Here is a 21,611-nt window from a genome sequence, read left to right on the forward strand (position 1 = left end):
CGTCACGATTTTGGTATTCGTGCGGCCAATATGGTGGTTCTAGGGGGTATGGGGGCATGCTCCCCCGGATTTTTTTTATTCTACGGATGCTCTCAAGAGCGTTTTCCCGCGACATAGTTTACAGTCTGTCGCAAGTACATATTATTTTGTCATATGTCAATGATTTTTTTCAAAGATCTGTGCGTAGTCAGTTTAAAGAGTGAAAGGTTGACTATCGATGGCATAACGTACATAAAATACGAATATTATATTGAAACACATAACATTTTAAAAGTTTTGCTTGATCTGTACAATTGGTGCATTTAATTATTAACCCTATTATTTTCAATCTAAGGAATACTGTAATGTTTGCATTATTCTTATACTAAAGGTTTATAAGATTAAAGTTTATTTTGCAATTCTGTAGACCTATATAGGTACTAGCTCTAGGCAGAGACGTGATTTAAAATGCATGTATAAAAAGTATATATGCCTCTGCTCTAGGTAGTCACTTAAAGAAAATGTGGATTTATAAAAATCTATAATGGGTGCTTCCCTGGAAGCAATGAAAAACATCAATATGCTATTATATGAAAATTGCAGTCTCGGTTTGATTGAGTCTATGTATAGACAACGTTACTAATTTGAACATTAATTAGTCTGCTGACAATTCATACACAACTTTTTAAATGAAAGTCTTGGTCAATTCTTCGAATAAGAAACGATCTTTATAAGACATTGGCCTAATAGTATTGATATAATTTTAACCTTATATTGCGTTTTCATTGCATTACGCTTGAACTGATAAAAACTAACCGCTAATATGCACTAGTTTACAGTAATAAATAAAATCTATATAAACTAAGTTTCTGGTTAAATTTTTACTGATCGGATAGTGATTCAAGCGATGAATTTACATTTTCTGTTGTTTTTCAACAATTTATACTTAACAAACGGTTTAAGAATATATTGAAATATATAAATATTGAGCGTTTTAAATTCTATGATAATTTGGCCTAAGAAATGACCTTGCCCCAGCCATTGCGCATGCGCAATATGCACTAGACTCTGTTCGACATTGCGACTTCCGCGATTGTTTTCACGATCGTCGATGACTAGTTTGGAGAATTTAGTGCCATAAATAGACGTGATCAGGGGATATACAAGATGAAATGTGATCTTTAATATATCTACGCATTCCATTCCATCATTTAAAGCGATCATGGTGTTCTTTAACGGCTCGATGAAGCTTAAAATCTGCGAGGCAATTGACCTGCGTCCGACGGACTATTCGGCCCGTTTTACTAAGGGGTCCTCAAAGAAAGGAGAGATTGAGCCCGCTTTAGACCCATATATTGCATTTGACGTTGACGAATCACATGTTGCACGAACTACAACCAAAGTAAAAACATCGAAACCTGTTTGGAACGAAGATTTTACAGCAGAAATTCATAATGGACAGTCATTCGGGTTGACCGTTTTTCACGATGCGGCCATTCCCCCAGACGATTTCGTCGCTAATTGTTCACTTTCATTCCAAGACTTGAAGTCTCAGTCGGATATATGGGTAAGTGTTACGAATTTTACGCTTCGCCGCACCCTATTAGCGCCTAATTAGGCCACTAACGTTTGTTGTCGGCGAGATCACAGAACAAGTCGAAAGTAGGACACGCACTATGATGGCGCCTGTATTCGCCAATACATTAACATTTTATACATTTGTAATATTCTGGTTGGTCTATGAATTATTTTTGACTAGAGAATGCCACATTTGCTAAGAGGTTTCCAAATTTTACTGAAAATCAGTCATGCATTTTTTTATATCCTCAGATTGACTTAGAGCCCAGCGGAAAACTGCATGTGATAGTAGAACTCAATGGATCTGCATCGGAGGGTAAGAGTTGTCTATTCATTATCATATTTTTGACCAAAACACATTTTGACAGTTTATGTATGACTATAACCTTAGATTATGCATATTACCATCTCATAATAGGTTCTTGATCTTTGTGCATATGTATTTGACAGTTGATTATCTGGTGTATTGAAAATTAGGTCACACATTCTTATACTAATTAATGGTGGAAATGGTCATACTAGTGGCAAAAATAACTCGCATTATAGCACTCTTATGTTAATGAGATTGTTTTCAGCATTATCTTTTTATACAAGTTGAAAGTAAAATTCACATTCAAATACAAATACCTGTAATGGTTTATCTTGTTTTAAAAATGTTTTTCCATAAGATTCTATGAAAAATATTGTGTCTATTTAAATTTTATTTGAGAAATGTGACAAGTATTGTCAACCATTATTTTACCAAGTCTTAATAATCTTGTAAAGGACTTTTGGTTTCCTTTTCTGATACCTATTTTTTTTAATGCTATTTGATGTATTGTATAATCAATAATCAATGTTTTAACATTTGATATTAATAAAACATAATTTAAATTTATTATAGCAGATAGACTTAATTTATGAAAACATCATCAGAAAGAAACATTTGTCACTAAAATAATTTTTAAACTACTGAGTTGCATTTATTGAATCCAGTACTAGTGATACTAAATAATAATGTTTGATAAAATGTGAAAAGCTCATTTCTGTGAGTATAACTTATCTTAACAATATTGCTAATATAGGGATTATTTATTTGATATACATGTGCTTTTTGATGCTGAATAGTTTCAAAATCTTGCCACATAGCCATTTTTTGTGACTGCTGAAATATATTCAATAACCAAGTGGAACCAAAGTTAATAATTATGGTCAACAGAACATAAGTTCAATATTCATATTTTTATACCACATGATAAATATATTAAATTTGATTGATTATATAAAGACCTTTAACCCTGAAGACAGTAGACTTTTTATTGCAAAATATAAATGGTCCTTACACTTGTGTGTGTATTCTAGGTTTAATAAGGGTCTATCCTCCCTTTCAGGCACTGAGAGTACTATGGACATCGGTCTTTACACTTTATTTTCTTAATTTCTTAAGGCTTCCATTTTTGGAACTGGCCATTATCAATTTTGGAAATATCAGAATTAAATTTCAATTGATCAGCCAACAATATAGAACCTAGTCAGACTGCATGGAACAAAACAGTACAAATACATAATTTGGAATGACACAAATTACAATGTACAAAGATAATGAAATAACATGTGAACAAAGTCAGTAAAGTAAAATCAAATAAAATTGAATGGATGGCAAAAGCTAATAATCACTTTAAATTCCAGCTTAACATGTCGTAAAACTGTATTTCATGTATATTTTTATTTTATTTTTTCTACCCGAATAGCATCTTAAGTTCATTATAATAAGTATTTCAAGTAATTTTTTATGATACTTGTTTGCCTTTTGTCACTTATAAGAGATTTACGTGATATTTTGACAGGAAATATTTCTATTATCAGTGATTATATTCCATAATATTTAACCTGAATAAAAAGTTAACTGGATTATATTATACATAATTGGATAGTTCTATATAATTAATGACAGATTATTATTCTTATTTAAATATTGAATAATAAATATCGAATATGCTATGATGTTTAAATAGAAGTCATTGTATGATCAGACCTTATCGTCACTATACATCACATGATACGATCTGTTACTGAAGATGGACATTGGTCAAAATACGTTAAATGATGCTGTAGGCAGAATTGGACACAAGGATAGTTCAGTTGACTAAAACAAATTGATATTTATCTTAAAGTTATAATTGGAAAGTAATAGTAGATATTCATAATATAAATCCCAAACTCCCTTGTTTATCCATTAATTGTAATAGCGTTATCCCAGAGTGTATGTCTTGAGGCATTTATACATTAATAGTTTTACGTCAATGTATTTGAAAAATTTGCATGTTTATCAGTTTGTTTACACATTTTCAAATAAAGCAACATGTCTACAGATTAAAGTAAAATCAATCTTTCAAAATCTCAAAAAAATCAAACTTTAAGAAAAATATATTTACATTTAAAGGAATGATTAAATATTCACACAAAAAATTAATCCAGGTGCAATATTTTATTTTGAATTTTATGATTTTTTTTCTATTTTACCACTAAATTGACACAAGAACCATAACTAAATTAATAGTGGATAACAAGTGCCTTAGTAACTCACAAGATTTGTACTTATTCATTTAGAACAAATTTTAAATTATCATGAATTTTTGGAGTTGTGTTGCCTGTAGTTATAATACTCCCTAAACTTCTAATATTATAATTACAAGTTGCAGCATATTATTTATGAATACTACAATAATAATGTCCAGAAACTTTACTGTCCTGTTGATACCCTCATAGTTAGATTTTAATATCAAATTTTATAATATTTTGTTATATTAAACACAATCACAGATCAGGAAGAAAAGTTTAATTTTGTCAGTACATATCCAGCTAATCATCTATTTGCAACAACATGTAGTCAGATGATAAATATTATAAAAAAACAAAACTTTTACATAAATTTTGAAAACTTGTTGATATATAAAATGTTAAAGTCTTGCTTTAAACATTCTTTCTTACTTTAAATTTTATTGTACTGAAATGTCAGGTTTATGCAAGTCATTTTAAAAGCGATGTACATTGTAGCATCTTGCTAATTAACGCCAGTTTTTTTTAGCCATTTAAGTAAAGTTAAGCAAATACCGTATAGTGGATCTTTTTGTGAGTACAAAAGATCAAGAAATACACATTTCAATTCATGTGTGAAAATTTCCCTTGCTCTGAAAATCACTTATCCTGGAAGTAAAGTCGTATATTGTTTCTGATTATCTATGTAATATATCGGGTTTTTTTAATTACATCGTTGAACTATTATTGAATTCTTATTATCATTGAATTATTATTATTATTATTATTAGTGCTGATTTGAAAACTGAAATCTGTTATTGAAAGTTAATAGCAATTATCTGTGTATTGGTGTTTGTTTTGACACCTTTCATTAAAAGTAAATATGTCTAATTTAGGGGTTAGAATGATGACATTTTCAATGTATACAGTAAAAAGAGCTGAATTAGGACCTTGAATGAGGAAATTTTTGCTGGCTAATACTGTAGCAATGTTTATGACCATTTCCACCTTACAAACTTTACCACTTGAACAGTATTTGTTTGAATATTGACATTTAAACCTGCTAATGGAAGTAATTACTCAGTAAGAAGGTCTGTTTATTATATGACATGATACTGCATATTGCAGTTTGCAGAACAGTAACTGTTGTTTTGTCTGAAAAAGTTATATTTCATTTCTGTTTTACATTGAGATAGAGAACTACATCTGGCTCCCAAAAACTCCCAATGACAAGATATGTATAGAAAATGTTTATTTTTGTTATGAAGTTGTTCTTTAAGTAATAGTTATAGTATATGAAACGAGCTAGTTACGAGGGTATAACACTGGCTGGGGCAACATCAAGGGGTGTTTCTGCTAAAAAACGGCGAGGCCGTAAGGCCGAGACAATTTTTTTTTTTGCAGAAACATCCCGAGATGATGAACATGATATGCATGAAACAAAGAGAGTTATGACTGCAATTGTTTATGATATTCTTCTAAACAAAATTGGACATTGTTAAGTAATAACTAAATGCAGTGTCTTGTATAACAATAATTTACATTGACAAAAGGCTAGTTCCAGCATGCAAATGATAATAATTCTTAAATTTATATCAATGCTTAATATGTTAAGACTAAGAGCTGCCTTTGTATGTTACTGTTAATAACCAAGTCAAGTTTATTGGGTAACATGCCTTCCTTGATATCTATCTGTTTTGTTTATGTTGCTTTGATATTAGCCTATGATTTACACCTTGTAAAACATAGCGTCAAAAAATAACTTTCTTATGAAACCAGTATAGAGCTTGGCTAACCTTTACTGCTGGTTAGTCTTGCTACCAAGCTTAGTATTTTGAACATTGTATCCCAATGGACAGTATTGAAGTCCACCAAACTTATTTTGTTACTTAAAGGTTTACATGAAACTCATTCAAACAATTAGATTAAAAGTAAAAATTTATTCTGTTTACAGAACAGCCGAAGGAACCGAGAGTGTTCCGGGAGAAGGAGGGACTACTCAACCGTCGACGGGGTGCTATGCGCCGTCGTGTTCACCAAGTTAACGGACATAAGTTTATGGCCACCATGCTTCGTCAACCAACATTTTGCTCATTATGTCGTGATTTTATATGGTAAGATTATTGTCTATAAATCAGATGGCAAAACTTTTAGTTTACACTTTCTGCCCTTAAAACAATCTTTACTTTGGTTACATCAAAATTCTTAAACTTCCCCAATTTTGTGACCTTGAAGTAGACAAGGCCCCCAACGCTTTGGGTCCGAATCCTTACAGGGACTTTGGATTCTTTCATGTGAGGAAGCAATAAGCAATGTACAGAACATCAGGGGTTATATTCTGGTGCCCGTTCGTGCCAGAAAGAATGCATGGAAGGGCACAGGTCTGCCTCCACCAGTAAAGCTGGAAAGTTGCCGTATGATTTAAACATGTATATTGTGCTTGTGTGACGTAAAACCCAACCAAAAAAAAACACAGAAGTAGACTGGACTATAGGGTTAAAAAAAGTATGATGTCCATGTACAGCTGTCTGGTGATGTATATAAAGTTAACTCCCAATATTCTGAAACTTCCCACCTGTATATATTATTGTTGGATGTGTGATATTACATTTTCACAAATCTGTTGACTATGCTCAGTAATTTACAATGGTTGTCATATGAAGCAATCTAGGAAGTATTTAAATGTCATTGTATGATTACAAATAATAATAGTAAAGCCTGATAATGTATTTGTAACAATTATATTATTCCATTATGTATACTTCACAATCAAAAGTTAGCTTGTTATGAAATTGAGTTCAGTTCTACAGTATTGTGTTAACCCTTAAACTGCTGGAACCAAAATTGATTTGCCTGTGTTACCATTATAGAGCCAGGCCAGTGTAGTTTGGCCATGACCTTTTGGTGCTCACTAGGGGAAATATATTCCCATCTTACACTGAACTTAACAAATATTATGCAGAGAAACGTTTAAAAAGACATTTTAAGCTAATACTAAATGAAAACCGCGAACTTCATATACGGTCACGTTATCAAGTTGGTTTCCAGTACTGTGCAAGCTTTTATTTCACTTAAACAACTTCTTGGGCTTAAATTCAAAACAGTGAAAATATCAGTTTTATATTTCACTGATGTATTTCTATAAACCACCTGAAAGCATGTAATAAAAAAAGTTATGTTAAATAAATTGTTTTTAATAAAAACTTTTCTTGTCCGGGACATAACTTTGAAACAACAAGAGGTATCAACATGAAACTTTGTAGGTAGGTAGATCTCATTAAGTAGGTGTGCAGTGCACAAGAACCGTAACTCTGCCTTGCCTAATTTTTGAATAATTCCCCTTTGTTTATTTTTACACTTTGAACTTTGTCCTGGACATAACTCTAAAAGTATAAGAGGTATCAACATGAAACTTTGTAGGTAGATAGATCTCATTGAGTAGAAGTGCAGTTCACAAGAACCGTAACTCTGCCTTGCCTAATTTTTGAATTATTCCCCTTTGTTTATTTTACACTTTGAACTTTGTCCGGGACATAACTCTAAAAGTATAAGAGGTATCAACATGAAACTTTGTAGGTAGATAGATCTCATTGAGTAGAAGTGCAGTGCACAAGAACAGTAACTCTGCCTTGCCTAATTTTTGAATTACCCCCCTTTGTTTATTTTACACTTTGAAATTTGTCCGGGACATAACTCTAAAAGTATAAGAGGTATTAACATGAAACTTTGTAGGTAGATAGATCTCATTGAGTAGAAGTGCAGTGCACAAGAACCGTAACTCTGCCTTGCCTTATTTTTGAATTATCCCCCTTTGTTTATTTTACACTTTGAACTTTGTCAGGGACATAACTCTAAAAGTATAAGAGGTATCAACATGAAACCTTGTAGGTAGATAGATCTCATTGAGTAGGTGTGCAGTGCACAAGAACCGTAACTCTGCCTTGTCTAATTTTTGAATTATCCCCCTTTGTTTATTTTACACTTTGAAATTTGTCCGGGACATAACTCTAAAAGTATAAGAGGTATCAACATGAAACTTTGTAGGTAGATAGATCTCATTGAGTAGGTGTGCAATGCACAAGAACCGTAACTCTGCCTTGTCTAATTTTTGAATTATCCCCCATTGTTTATTTTACACTTTGAACTTTGTCCGGGACATAACTCTAAAAGTATAAGAGGTATCAACATGAAACTTTGTAGGTAGGTAGATCTCATTGAGTAGGTGTGCAGTGAACAAGAACCTTAACTCTGCCTTGCCTAATTTTTGAATTATCCCGATTTGTTTATTTTTACACTTTGAACTTTGTCCGGGACATATTTCTTAACCCTTTACCACATATATACGTGAAACAACGCACTTTCGACCCCCCCCCCTTTTTGGGGCCTCAAATAGTGACAAAAGTCCTATTTTGGGCCCCTTTAAAATAATTTTGGTTTTAGATATGTGCTAAAAAAAATTTACACTTTTTTCGGCGCCCCCCCCCATCCAAAAACATAAAAAACCCCAAGAAGGGGAAAGCCCAAAAAAAAAACCCTGAAAAACTTTTTACCTATCTCAATCCCCTTTAGAAGTTTAGCACTTTTAAATAAAAAATTTTATGGAAAAAAAATTTTGAGCAAAAAGTGATTTTGGCAATTTTGAGATTTCCCCCGTTGCCATGGTAAAGAAATTTTTAAAACACATGTCGTTACAAAGATGGTCCCGTCAAATTTGTGCCAAGTTTTTAGTTTTTGAAGCAAATTTTCAAAAATTTCATAGCAGTTTTAAAATTGTAACAGGAGGGTTTTCAAAATGAAAAAGGGATTTTTACAATATGCTCATGGGGGAAAGGTTAATGTATAAGAGATATCAACATGAAACTTTGTAGGTAGATAGATCTCATTGAGTAAGTTTGCAGTGCACAAGAACTGTAACACTGTCTTGCCTACTTTTGGAGTTATTGCCTTTGTTCATTTTGACACTTTGAACTTTGTCTGGGACATTACTCTAAAATTATAAGAGATATTAACATGAAACTTTGTAGATAGATAGGTCTCATTGGGTGGAAGTGCAGTGCTTAAGAATCATTACTCTGCCTTGCCTTATTTTGAAGTAATTGCCCTTTGTTTATTTTTACTTTTTGACTTTTGTCCTGGACATTACTTTAAAACTATTAGAGATATCAACATGAAACTTTGTAGGTAGCTAGATGTAATTGGATAGAACTGCAACGCTTCAAGAACCTAAACAAAGCCTGGTCTAATTTTGGAGTTATTGCCCTTTGTTCATTTTTTTTATACTTTCCTGTGTCCAGAACCTTCTCGGGGAGCATCACCCGGTTCAACCGGTTCTTGTTTAAAAAAAATTAGAAGGATATACTGTAAATTTTACATTTATATCTGTTTTCTTTTTGTCTAGGATGTTTAAATAAAATAGTCAGTGGTTATGTGGTTTAGATGTTAAGACGGACATTTATACATTTATCTTATTTTAGACCTTTAAGTGGCTAGAAAATCTTTTTTTTCCGTACAATTCTTGTTTTTATGTTGTAAAATGTTCATTTTTCCCAGGACTGGTATTCATGGAATGTAGATAATTATTTATGTGTTTATTGTACATATTTATCAAATATACCCTCAAAAATGTATTAATGGTTACTACATTAATGTTAAGTAGTATAGATTTTGATATTCTGTGGTGTCAATCACTTGTCAATTACATACATGGTCAGCAATTTACATAGGCACTTTATCTTTATAAATATAGATAATGAGATTGATATAGATATTTCTGCATTATTAGTGATAATTATATCTACGTCATTATACTTATATGACCAATATGAAACCTACTTTACTTTAGTAACCAGGTAATTTTTGCCATCTGTTAAAAATTACCATTTACCATATGTCTTTATGGAAATAAATATCTTTTTTTAAGGAAATAATAGACTTTGTCTTCAGTTTTTTTAATTAAATGCCAAAGCACTTAGCTAAGAACTTTAACTTTGTGCCCCTTTCATTGGTCTCACACTGGCTTTGCAAAAATAATAGCATTATAAAAAGTCCATTGGTTATTTAATGATTTGTTGATTAAGCACATAATTGATTCAATAACTAGACATTTTTTTATTTACTTTTTTCCAGTGAATAACAATACTTTTACAAATAATTATATTCTTACATTGTACACAGGTCAAACTTAGCCTTAAAATTAGAGCTTTACATGCAATTCAAGTACCTTTTAGTTTGTAATTTTTCTCCATGCTAGACTGTTTAATGACAATTGTAATCATTAATAATTAGCCATTAATGAATTATGTTTTATTTTGTTGGATCTTCAAAGAAAGTAAGAAAGTATTATCTTTCCATGTAAATATGTTTTTCAACGGAACCTTAAAAATCTCTGAGGGTTTATTTAATTTGTAACTTTTTTCCTATAAGGAGTGTTTAGTTGTAAACAATTTTTTTTTGTTATTTCTAATTTACATATTATGCTAAACAGTTCATTATTAAAGGTGTTTACCAGATTATAGGCTTGTTAATGATGAGAAAGACAACAACAAAAAAATTATACTAACCTTGAAATAACTTTAAAATGTTTAAAAATGTTGAAGAAAGTGTGAAATTTGTTTCTTTCTTATATTTTCCTCAAAATTGTACTAATTTTTAAAGAATGAATTTTTCTTCATGTAAAATTATTACAGGACTTTGATGAAATATTTTTGTAAGCATAGATAAACTGTAATTATATGTCCTTTTTATGATCCACCACTGACTGCATTGAATTTAAGTATATGTTAAAGTTTATTAGTATTAAATTGGTCAGATGCAGCACGGCCACACGACCAATTTTATTTTGTAAATGGGTTCTAATAATTTTAACCAACTTAGTGTTTTAAATTATTTTTATAAACAGTTAATTTACTAGACTGATTAACACTTTGTCTATTTACCAAAGAAAATGTGTTACAATTCATTTGAAATACTGCGATCCTATTGGACAAAAAATAATTTCAAAAACTAATGATGGTTTGGCCCAAAATATTTGTTTCTGTACTAACCAAGCATTGAATTTTATCTTTTATTATTTTCAGGGGTTTGGGAAAGCAAGGGTATCAGTGTCAAGGTAAGATTATTGAAACGTCTTTTTTCTCGCACTTTTCGACTGCCAGTAACTTTATTATGTCTGATAAAAAAGCATCTTTTTGTTTCCCTGAATTTATTCAAAGAAATACAGATAATAATTAATTACTCTATCCCATTTGCATATTTTGCCATAATATTTTCGAAATTCCATTCACAATAAGTTTATATTGCAGAAAAATGTAAATTTCAGTGATATTGAAATGTGAGTTAAACCTCAAATAAATAATTACATTTGTACAAGATGCAGATCTAAATGTTCTTGTAATTAATTTTTCCATTAACTGAGGATTGTTTTAAAGAATGTTTGTATTTAACAATGTTTGTATTATAGTATGTACATGTGTGGTTCACAAGAGGTGCCATCAGCATGTGGTGACAAAATGTCCTGGTATAAAAGACAAGTCAACAGAAGAGACAGAAGAAGTAAGATTTTACAACATATATACTTGAAATAAAATAATAATTAATGTACTAATTCAGGTAGGCATACAATATCGACATTTACACCGTAAGTCTGTGTAACGGTGCGGATATACTGTACCATTTAAGAAAAGAAATGTTTAGTGATAATGGTGTATGTTTCTCCTATCAGGAACTATGTATTAAAAGTTTACAGTCGCAAACAAATTGTACAAACAACATTAAATTTCAGTTATCCTTGTAGGATATTCAGACCATCTTTTCAATTTAATTCAGGATGCTTTGAGTATTATTTACCAAATTTTAAAAAGTTTTATATTGTAATATCCTTATTCACTTAGTTGAATAAAAAAAATTGTACTAGGCTAGAGGAATGCTTTAAAGGGACAGAGTTGGAAATGTTGCAAGTTTGCATTTAACAAGAGGAATTTTTATGCCTTGTGTTATGCTATTGTTCAGAATGTAGATATGAGTGTAATCTATATCTATCTTTGACTCCTGTACAAACAATACCATAATTCTTGGTTAAAAGTCGAGAGATACTTTCATTGGTTTGTAAAATTGATAATTTCTAACCCACTGTAAATGATTTATCTTTCAGGGTGCAGGTACAAGATTTAATATCAATGTTCCACATCGATTTTCTGTTCATAATTGCAAACGGCCAACATTTTGTGACCATTGTGGGTCATTATTGTATGGAATAATTCGACAGGGGCTTCAGTGTGAAGGTAAGTTGGACATTATAAAACCAAAACATTTTTAAACATTCATGAGATTTAAGATTCAGTCTAAATGATTGATAAAGTTTTGAGAACTAGTTCGGAAATAATGCATAAAATATTCTGTTTAAAACAGCTCTTTAAAGACTCTATGGTTTAGTAAGTTGTGAAACTAATATTACAAGTTTCACTGGCTTGTTCATGGTTTATCATATTTTATGAATATTTAGCTGCTTTACATAGCATTATTAGAATGCATTAGAAATTTAAAAAAAAGTATTTAACAGATTTCTATGGTCACGTAACTTATTTCAGTAAAAACAACATATTTCTTTACATTTCAAGTAAAAAGTTTGGTAATAATTGAGTGAATTTGAATGTTGTTTTTTTTTCTCCAGCTTGCAAGATGAATGTACATAAACGTTGTCAGAAAAATGTAGCAAACAATTGTGGAATTAACACACGTGACATGGCACAGATCCTGCAAGAGATTGGTTTAACCACCGATAAACTCACCAAAGGCAGAAAAAAGGTATGTTTTGTACATTTCATCAGAGAGAAAAGAGAAAATAGCTGACATTGTTTTTCCTATTCCACCTTAAAAAGTTAGAAAAAATACTATTAGCCTTAAAAAATTGCAACTTACCAGATAACAAATTATCTGAAGGGAACAAGTTAGTAAAAAGCACAGGTATTAAAAAGCATATACATTCATCTCTGACTGAGATTTGTGTTTGATTAACAAAAACAACCTTTTTGTTTGATACTTAGAATATAAAGTAGCGACAGTTTTCAATCTATATGAGGCGCGTCGCTATCAGTTTCTCTACTTGTTATAGGGTTTGTAAGCGAACAGCATGGATCCTGATCAGACTGCGCGGATGCGCAGGCTGGTCTGGATCCATGTTGGTCGCAAACCCATTATGTTGGTTTTGTCGTGACGCGGCTCATATCTTCTCTATGTTTTTCTTTCAGCCATCAATAAGTGAGAATGATACTACTCAAAAATCTTCGGGCAATGATTTAAACAGATTAGGCCAAATGATACCAGGTAAGTGCGGATATTATATTCTTGTTTCCAATAGATTTTAGCTGATTATCATGATTACATAATGAACAGTGAAAGTAACCAGGTACATAATTGTAAAATCATTATTAGTCCCCTACCGGTTTAACCGGAGGGGACTTTAGGTTTACCCTCCGTCCGTCTGTCTGTCAGTCCGTCAGTCCGTCCGTCCACAAAACTGGATCCCGCGATAACGCAAAAAGTACTGAAAATATTTTTATGAAACTTGATATATGGATAGATGGCAGTATGGAGATTATGCACGTCTTTTTTTTTTCTTCCTATGTTGAAAATTCTGGTTGCTATGGCAACAAATAGTCTGAAAATATGGCAAATTTAACACATAAACTGGATCCAGTGATAACTCAAAAAGTACTGAAAATATTTTTATGAAACTTGAAATATGGGTAGATGGCAGTCTGGAGATTATGCACATCTTTTTCTTTTCTTCCTTTGTTGAAAATTCTGGTTGCTATGGCAACAAATAGCCTGAATTTCAAGATTTCTGATTTAAATTTTTCAGCTTTTTTCACTATATGTTCTTTATTTCTTAACGTGTTTACTTCAAACTTCAAATATAAGTTTCTGGTCATCAACCACATCATATGTGACAAGGTTTATAACTCTAGCACAAAAAATATCAGTATTACCTCCCTTGAACTTAGATTTTTTAGGGGAAAAAATGTTGTCTTTTTTAAATAACTTCTTTATTTCCTAATGTATCTACTTCAAACTTCATATATATGTTTCTTATTATCACTCAACATTTTTGAGAAGGTTAAATACTCTAGCAAGACTATTTCCAGAATTATGTCCCCCTTGAACTTAGATTTTTTTCGAGAAACTGGTATTTCACTCCAACTTCTTCATTCTTTATAGGATTTACTTTAAAATCCCACATCGTAATAATATGACAAGGTTGTATAAACATAATTTCCTTACTAAGCATGGAAACTAAACACATTACTGTGATTTAGACAAACTTATTTTATTATGTTTTGTGGTTGATATTTTCAAATACAGACTTCATCCTCAAATTCATTATAAATGGCAATACACAGGAGTGTATGACAATTAAAGAACTTTTTGAGGGACCGGTAGGGGACTACTGTATTGCCCGCAATACTATCAAATGCTTGTTTAAATGGGTTTTCTTTGTTTGAAAACTTCATTAAAAATTTGCTGATTTTCATAATTACTTATTAAGCAGTGAAATTAAATATTGTTTACTTTGTGATAACTTTGTTATAATAAACCTTATTTGCTTGCTGATAACTCACTTTTGACAGTTTTTAGCAGACAGCTTTATTTATGAGGGGGCATGATTTCAGCATATCTTTTCATCTGGCTAAAACAATTTTAAGTTGTAAATTTATAAATTTGTAAAGTTACTTTACATATGAAAACATATCATTTTTTTTTATTAGACTTATAATTTGTTTCTGTATATTATTTTTGTAGATCAAGATTACTGCCTTGGTGGTAATAGTCCCAACAATAGCTTGACCGTCGGTTCAAGTGAAGATCATGATAGACGTGCACGCAGTCCCTCACAGGAACGGTCACGGAGAAAAGATAAATACACCATACACGATTATAATTTTATAAAAGTTTTAGGAAAAGGAAGTTTTGGCAAGGTAAGTAGAGTTTTTGTCAAACCTAAAAGTTAAAAGTAGATGGACAAATTAGTGTGGGGGCACCCATATCCTATTGACACATTTCTTGTTTTGCTTGATTTGCAATTCTGTAGGTTTTGAAGGATGGTATGAACTATGAAGTACTGTGGTAGCTATATGATATTAATTATGATCCGGCTGAAATTGTTAAATGAACTTTCCATGCCTATAATTTAGAACTCTTACTTATAAATCTAAGAAATTTCAATATGGAAAAACAAAAAATTTAGTCACTAACAGCATATTGGTTGGCGTGATTCTGTAACAGTGACATTAGTTATTACAGATGGCAGCTATCAAGAACAGTAAAATTTATAATGTGTGCACTTCCAGGTAATGATGGCAGAGAGAAAGGGTCATGATGAAGTTTATGCAGTTAAAGTTTTAAAGAAAGATGTTATTATACAAGATGATGATGTAGATTGTACCATGACGGAAAAAAGAATTCTAGCTTTGTCAGCTAAACATCCGTTTTTGACAGCACTTCATTCCTGTTTCCAAACTAAGGTAAGAACTTCAACTTGCTTTACAGTGAAGATTTATAATAAAAATGTTAAGTCAATGGATTTAAGCATTGCACCAATATTTGTTTTGGTTTGTTTTTGTGCCATTTAAACTAATGAACTGTTTTTAGCTCGACTATACGAAGTATATGGAGAGCTGTCCTACTCGCCCCGGCGTCGGCGTCCGCGTCCACGTCCAGATTTTAGATTAAAGTTTTGGTGCAGTAAAATATTTTTCACTATAACTTTGTCATTTCTTAAGGTATCAACTTCAAACTTCAAATATATGTTCCTTATCATCAACCACATCTTATGTGACAAGGTTCATAACTCTAGCACCAATATTTTCAGACTTATCTCCCATTGAACTTAGAATTTTCCTTAAAAAATACTATTTTTTACTGATACTTCTTTATTTCTTAAGGGATCAACCTCATACTTCAAATATATGTACCTTATCATCATCCCCATCTTATGTGATAAGGTTCATAACTAGCACCAATATTTTCAGATTTATCTCCCCTTGAACATAGAATTTTCCTCAAAAAATACTATTTCTTCTTTATTTCTTAAGGGATCAACCTCATACTTCAAATATATTTACGTTATCATCATCCCCATATTATGTGACAAGGTTCATAACTCTAGCACCAATATTTTCAGATTTATCTCCCTTTGAACTTAGAATTTTCCATACAAAATATTATTTTTTACTCTAACTTATTTATTTCTAAAGGGATCAACTTCATACTTCAAATATATTTACGTTATCATCATCCACATCTTATGTGACAAGGTTCATAACTCTAGCACCAATATTGCAAGAATTATCTCCCCATAAACTTAGATTAATTTACTAGAAAAATGTTATTTTTTATTTTAACTTTTATTATTTTTAAAGGTATCTACCTCAAACTTCAAATACTTATTCCTTATCATCAATTACATTTTATGTGACAATGTTCATAACTCTTGAAGCAATATTTACAGATTTATCTCTCTTTGAACTTAGGATTTTCTTTAAGAAATATAATAACTTCTTTATTTTTTAAGGTATCTACTTCAAACTTCAAATATATATTTCTTATCATTACACAAATGTTGTGTGGCAAGGTCCATAACTCTAGCATGACTATTTCTAGAATTATTCCCCTTGATCTTGGAATTTATGTTAACAAATGTTATTTTTTACTATAACTTAATACATAATTATACATAATTGATTTTTCTTTCATAGTTTTGTCCTCCTTACTGCGTCCAGTATTTTATTAGTCGAGCTTCGCTGTCTCCTGTGACAGCTCTTGTTATTGGAAGTTCTTGTAGGAGATAAGGGCATTCTGTATTACTTGTGTAAAATAAACACAGACTTTAAATTTCATATTACGTTTTAGCTAAATTAAGACTCTGTTAATTGAAAATGCAACTTTAAAATATTTATTTTAATCATTATTATCAGTAAAAGAAACATTTGTCTTATTGAACCCTCCAGTGGCAAAACATCAATTAGATTAATAATGTTATCATTCCATTGTAGTTTCCTTTCACATTAGTGAAATAACGATAAATTTGGGAAAACAAAGGTAGTGAATTATTATCAAGTGCATTTCTATTTGTTGAAATAATAATAGAATATATGTTGGATTTCAGGATCGTTTATTTTTTGTGATGGAGTATGTAAACGGCGGTGATCTAATGTTCCAAATTCAACGAGCAAGAAAGTTTGATGAGCCTCGGGCCAGGTTCTACGCTGCTGAAGTCACACTAGCATTAATGTTTCTCCATAAGCACGGTATCATATACAGGTATGAGGTCACACTTGTTATTGTCCTCTTGTACAACATATTTTGGAAAAAAGTGTATAGTTACCAGTTTATTCTTATTTCATGTATCTATGCAATATCAAGTTGTGTAATTTGAAATCCTGAATTGTAGTTTAACACTTATGCCATAATTTGGTGGTCTGATGCCGTAGGGAAGTAAATTCATTATACTTTATAGTTAGTACCCTTTATCATGATACCATTCAACCATTGTCAGGGCCTTTAGGTGAACATATGACCTGAGCCATTTAAAGTTGTGTCTCCTTTTTCTTAAGACTTTAAAAAAGTTAGCATACATGATTTTCACTTTTCCTTCATGTCTGTTCCTTTTATTCATCACAAGATTTCTCTATCCTGAAATATAGTTGAGAAATAATTTAGAAAAAAACTATGTGAAATATTAATGAAGATAGCTGTTACAGTTTGACCGATAGGAATACATCAGATTTAAATAGGAATACCAATTGTACCTTTATACTTTAGACTTTGTTATACTTTACTTGCAGTGTTGTAAAAGTTGTGTTTGTATATTTCAGAGATTTGAAATTAGACAATATTCTACTAGATAGTGAAGGACATTGTAAGATAGCAGACTTTGGTATGTGTAAAGAAGGAATGTATGAAGGCAAGCTTACTCAAACATTCTGTGGCACTCCAGATTATATAGCTCCTGAGGTAAGTGTGTTGGAAACTTTCTATCACATTTATTTGAAACTTTAAAATTTTAGAACTTGAAAAGTTCTATTAAATATGCATTCTTTGATTCTTAATGTTTATTTAAAACAAAGAGAAACATATCAAAACTATCAGTTTTGTCAAACTTGTAAGTTTGTATAAATGTTGTCCAATATTCTAAAAGAATTTTACTAACAATATGAAACATATGATATTTACAGATTCTACAGGAGTTAGAATATGATGCATCCGTAGATTGGTGGGCACTAGGTGTTCTAATGTATGAAATGATGGCAGGTCAGCCTCCATTTGAAGCTGAGAATGAAGATGATTTGTTTGAGTCAATTCTCCACGATGATGTTTTATATCCAGTCTGGCTTAGTAAGGAAGCTGTGTCAGCACTTAAAGGGGTAATTGTATTTATTATCACTGATTCTTTAAACATAATCTATCCTTTCTAGGTTTTGACAGTGTCTTAAATTTTTATCTTCAACAGTGTCTAATATTGCTAATCATATCATTCCTGTGCAACCTTTACGACTTCATAAAAATGGTATAGCATGGCTTTTTGAACAACAACATTTGCATTATTAAATACTGGGCGTAAAATTGTGCTTAATGTGGGAGTTACTTTGAAAAAAATGGTTGTTTTTACTGAAAACAGTTATTAAGATATGTGATAAATAGAGTATTATAATCATGCAAGTTCATTACTAAATTTATGTAAGTTGTGGAATATATAATATCTAGCAGTATATAGCATATAAGAGCGAGCAGTATCATGTTCCATACATTCAGTATTGAATATACACTAATTCAATATCTAAACTGATGTGGCATGTTAAAGGGTCAACAATGTCTATTTTCACTTATCACTTACTATGTTTAAGTTGGTTTTATATAAAAAGGCTAAAACAAAAATGATTTTGATCATTAGGTATCATATATGTTTAGATGTCATAGCAGAAGAGTAAAGTTTTCATTTGCGACTTGTTTGTTGTTTTAAATTTAGAAGGAAACAAAAATGAGAATGAAGTTTTTAAATAATTTTTTACATCATTTTAAAGAGAATAAGCCAATTTTTTTTCAAATGAAAAATTATCAATCAGATATATAGTTTTATGTTGTGTATTACAGTTTATGACTAAAAATCCTGTAAAGCGACTAGGATGTGTAAAGAACCATGGAGCAGAAAAGGCTATACTAGTTCATCCTTTCTTCCATGAAAAAATCAACTGGGAACTTCTTGAACAAAAAGCTGTTAAGCCACCTTTTAAACCAAAAATAGTAAGTGTATTATTCATAGTTGTACACTAAAGTTAAAATATATTATGCAAAATGCAAGAGACCATTTAACAATTTGATTGCATTGACTTAATGTATCATCATCATCAACAACAACAAAATTTTATCTGATATAAGGCCTCTGGCCTAAGCAATGAATATATACAATTTCAAAACATGAACCAAAAATGTATGATTTACAATTTTATTTATAACTTTATTTGTATGGATTGTTTTCTTTTTTCATATGTATAATATAAATACATTGCAACAGACTTTATAAGTTCTTTATTTCTAGTTGACATGGTAATGTTAAATTTTTGTATCTATTTCTATTTAAAAAAAAAATAAACGATTTTGATTGAAGGTATTTACATTGTAAATTAATTTATGAAACTTTTGAATAATTAGTAATGTATTAAAAATAGAAAGAATGTAGACTTTAACAAAGATTTTAAACAGTATAAAGAATTTATGTTTGTTTGTTTTTTTTTGCTTTCTTTTTTGTCAGACTGAAAGTCATTGACTAAAAAAATTGACATTTTTTTTATTGTTGTTACAGAAATCAAAGACAGATGCCAACAATTTTGACAAAGATTTTACAACAGAAGAGCCAACATTAACTCCTATAGATATAACAGTTGTAAAGGCAATTAACCAGGAAGAGTTTAGAGGTTTCTCATTCATAAATCCAGACTATGGCAAGCTTGACCAAAGCGGCGGAGCCACCGGAGCATCGTATCAATGATGAATACCCATATTTTAACACACACACACACAAAAATCCCCCGTCTGCAAATTTAAGATTTTTTAAAACAGCTTCAATTTTTCATAGTTTATTTCATCAATGTGTATTGTGACATGTGACATGTTTTTCTTTTGTAAGTGTTTGTAATCACGAGAGGGGAGAGAGGTAAAAAGAAGACAAACAAAAGAATACCCCCAAAAGTAGAAGAACTGTTGTTTAGCTGCGGAATTCCAGATTGTTTTGATTTTTTTTGGAGGATATTCGTGAAAATACGTGTTTAGATACAGTCTTTCAATTATATTTCATCATCTTAAGGAACATGGATGGAGCAAAGTGAATCTGAGTTTTATATATTATATGATCTTTGAAAAATGTTTTTTTATGAAAGGACGGAAGATTCATGTAGCCGAGCATTTTATTTTTTTTTCGTCATTGTGACTTAGGAAGCAGTTTTTGACTAAGACTTTAATGGTTATAATGCTATTACATCATCAAATGTACAAAGTGAAAGAAAAAGCACTTATTTTCTTCTGAGACGTTGGTGCTTATAGAATATTTTGGATGGACATTTTTTGTTTATAAGGATGTTCTATAGTGTAATGGGAAGACGGACAAAACCCCACCAGTTAAAACCCCACCACTCAAAATTTTATAGAGTGGACAAAACCCCACCACTAAAATTTATAGAGTGGACAAAACCCCACCACTACATTTTACAGAGTGGACAAAACCCCACCACTTCAGTTTTATAGAGTGGACATAACTCCACACTTACCAATTATTGGGCAAGATTTGATGAATTAAAATATATATAATATACACATTTTTTTCACATTTTATTTTTTAATTTCAATATAACATTTGTGTAATATAAGAATGAACAATTTTATTAACAATGCATGTACATCTTGCATGTGCAATATGCAAAAAAGGTGTTACAAACTGTACACAAAAAACTTAATCCAATTCCCTGAAGAACAAAACAGATTATTTATTGATGTTTTGATTGCAAAAAAGGTGTTACAAATTGTACACAAAAAACATCCAAATCCCTAAAGAACAAAACATGATAATTATAGCATATAGCATTTATTCTTTTCAGTTTCTGCTGATGCACAATTGTTTGTTTTTTAACATGTTTACAAGAAAGTTTTGTCCACTCTATAAAACTGAAGTGATGGGGTTTTGTCCACTCTGATAAATATAGTGGTGGGGTTTTGTCCACTCTATAAAATTTAATGGTGGGGTTTTGTCCACTCTATAAAATTTTGAGTGGTGGGGTTTTAACTGGTGGGGTTTTGTCCTACATTCAGTGTAATGGTCTAAAATCTTTCTGACTTACATTGATGAAAAAAAAATTGAATCATTTTATTGTCTGTTCAAGATTTCTTAAAACTTTTTTTCCATTGTTGTTTAATTAAGCTTTTAAACTTTAATTTAAATATAAACTATCCAATTATTGTTTTTGAAACACAAAAATTTTTTAAATTTATGT

The 21,611-nt window shown here is 30.9% G+C and overlaps 1 protein-coding gene across 1 annotated transcript; it reads left to right on the forward strand.

Annotated features, from left to right (window-relative positions):
- Window positions 1-977: 977 nt before the first annotated feature.
- On the forward strand, window positions 978-20,700 carry LOC132737751 (calcium-independent protein kinase C-like). Its single transcript, XM_060725087.1, has 15 exons — window positions 978-1,546; window positions 1,810-1,873; window positions 6,029-6,188; window positions 11,151-11,182; window positions 11,534-11,625; window positions 12,224-12,353; window positions 12,743-12,876; window positions 13,320-13,395; window positions 14,872-15,047; window positions 15,420-15,593; window positions 17,237-17,391; window positions 17,946-18,084; window positions 18,306-18,494; window positions 19,222-19,371; window positions 19,931-20,700. Exons 1-15 carry the CDS (start codon window positions 1,202-1,204, stop codon window positions 20,114-20,116), a joined length of 2,202 nt encoding a protein of 733 aa, XP_060581070.1. The 5' UTR covers window positions 978-1,201; the 3' UTR covers window positions 20,117-20,700.
- Window positions 20,701-21,611: the final 911 nt, after the last annotated feature.

This window comes from Ruditapes philippinarum, unplaced genomic scaffold (assembly GCF_026571515.1).
Source record: "Ruditapes philippinarum isolate M1 unplaced genomic scaffold, ASM2657151v2 ctg1792_1_1_1_1, whole genome shotgun sequence".
Taxonomy (NCBI): domain Eukaryota; kingdom Metazoa; phylum Mollusca; class Bivalvia; order Venerida; family Veneridae; genus Ruditapes; species Ruditapes philippinarum.

Excerpts from the sequence above, each read along its gene's own strand:
- LOC132737751 (XM_060725087.1), top strand. The coding sequence starts at position 1,202 with ATGGTGTTCTTTAACGGCTCGATGAAGCTTAAAATCTGCGAGGCAATT. Across the intron at positions 12,877-13,319 it reads TCACCAAAGGCAGAAAAAAG|CCATCAATAAGTGAGAATGA; the intron begins GTATGTTTTGTA and ends TTTTTCTTTCAG. Across the intron at positions 13,396-14,871 it reads ATTAGGCCAAATGATACCAG|ATCAAGATTACTGCCTTGGT; the intron begins GTAAGTGCGGAT and ends TTATTTTTGTAG.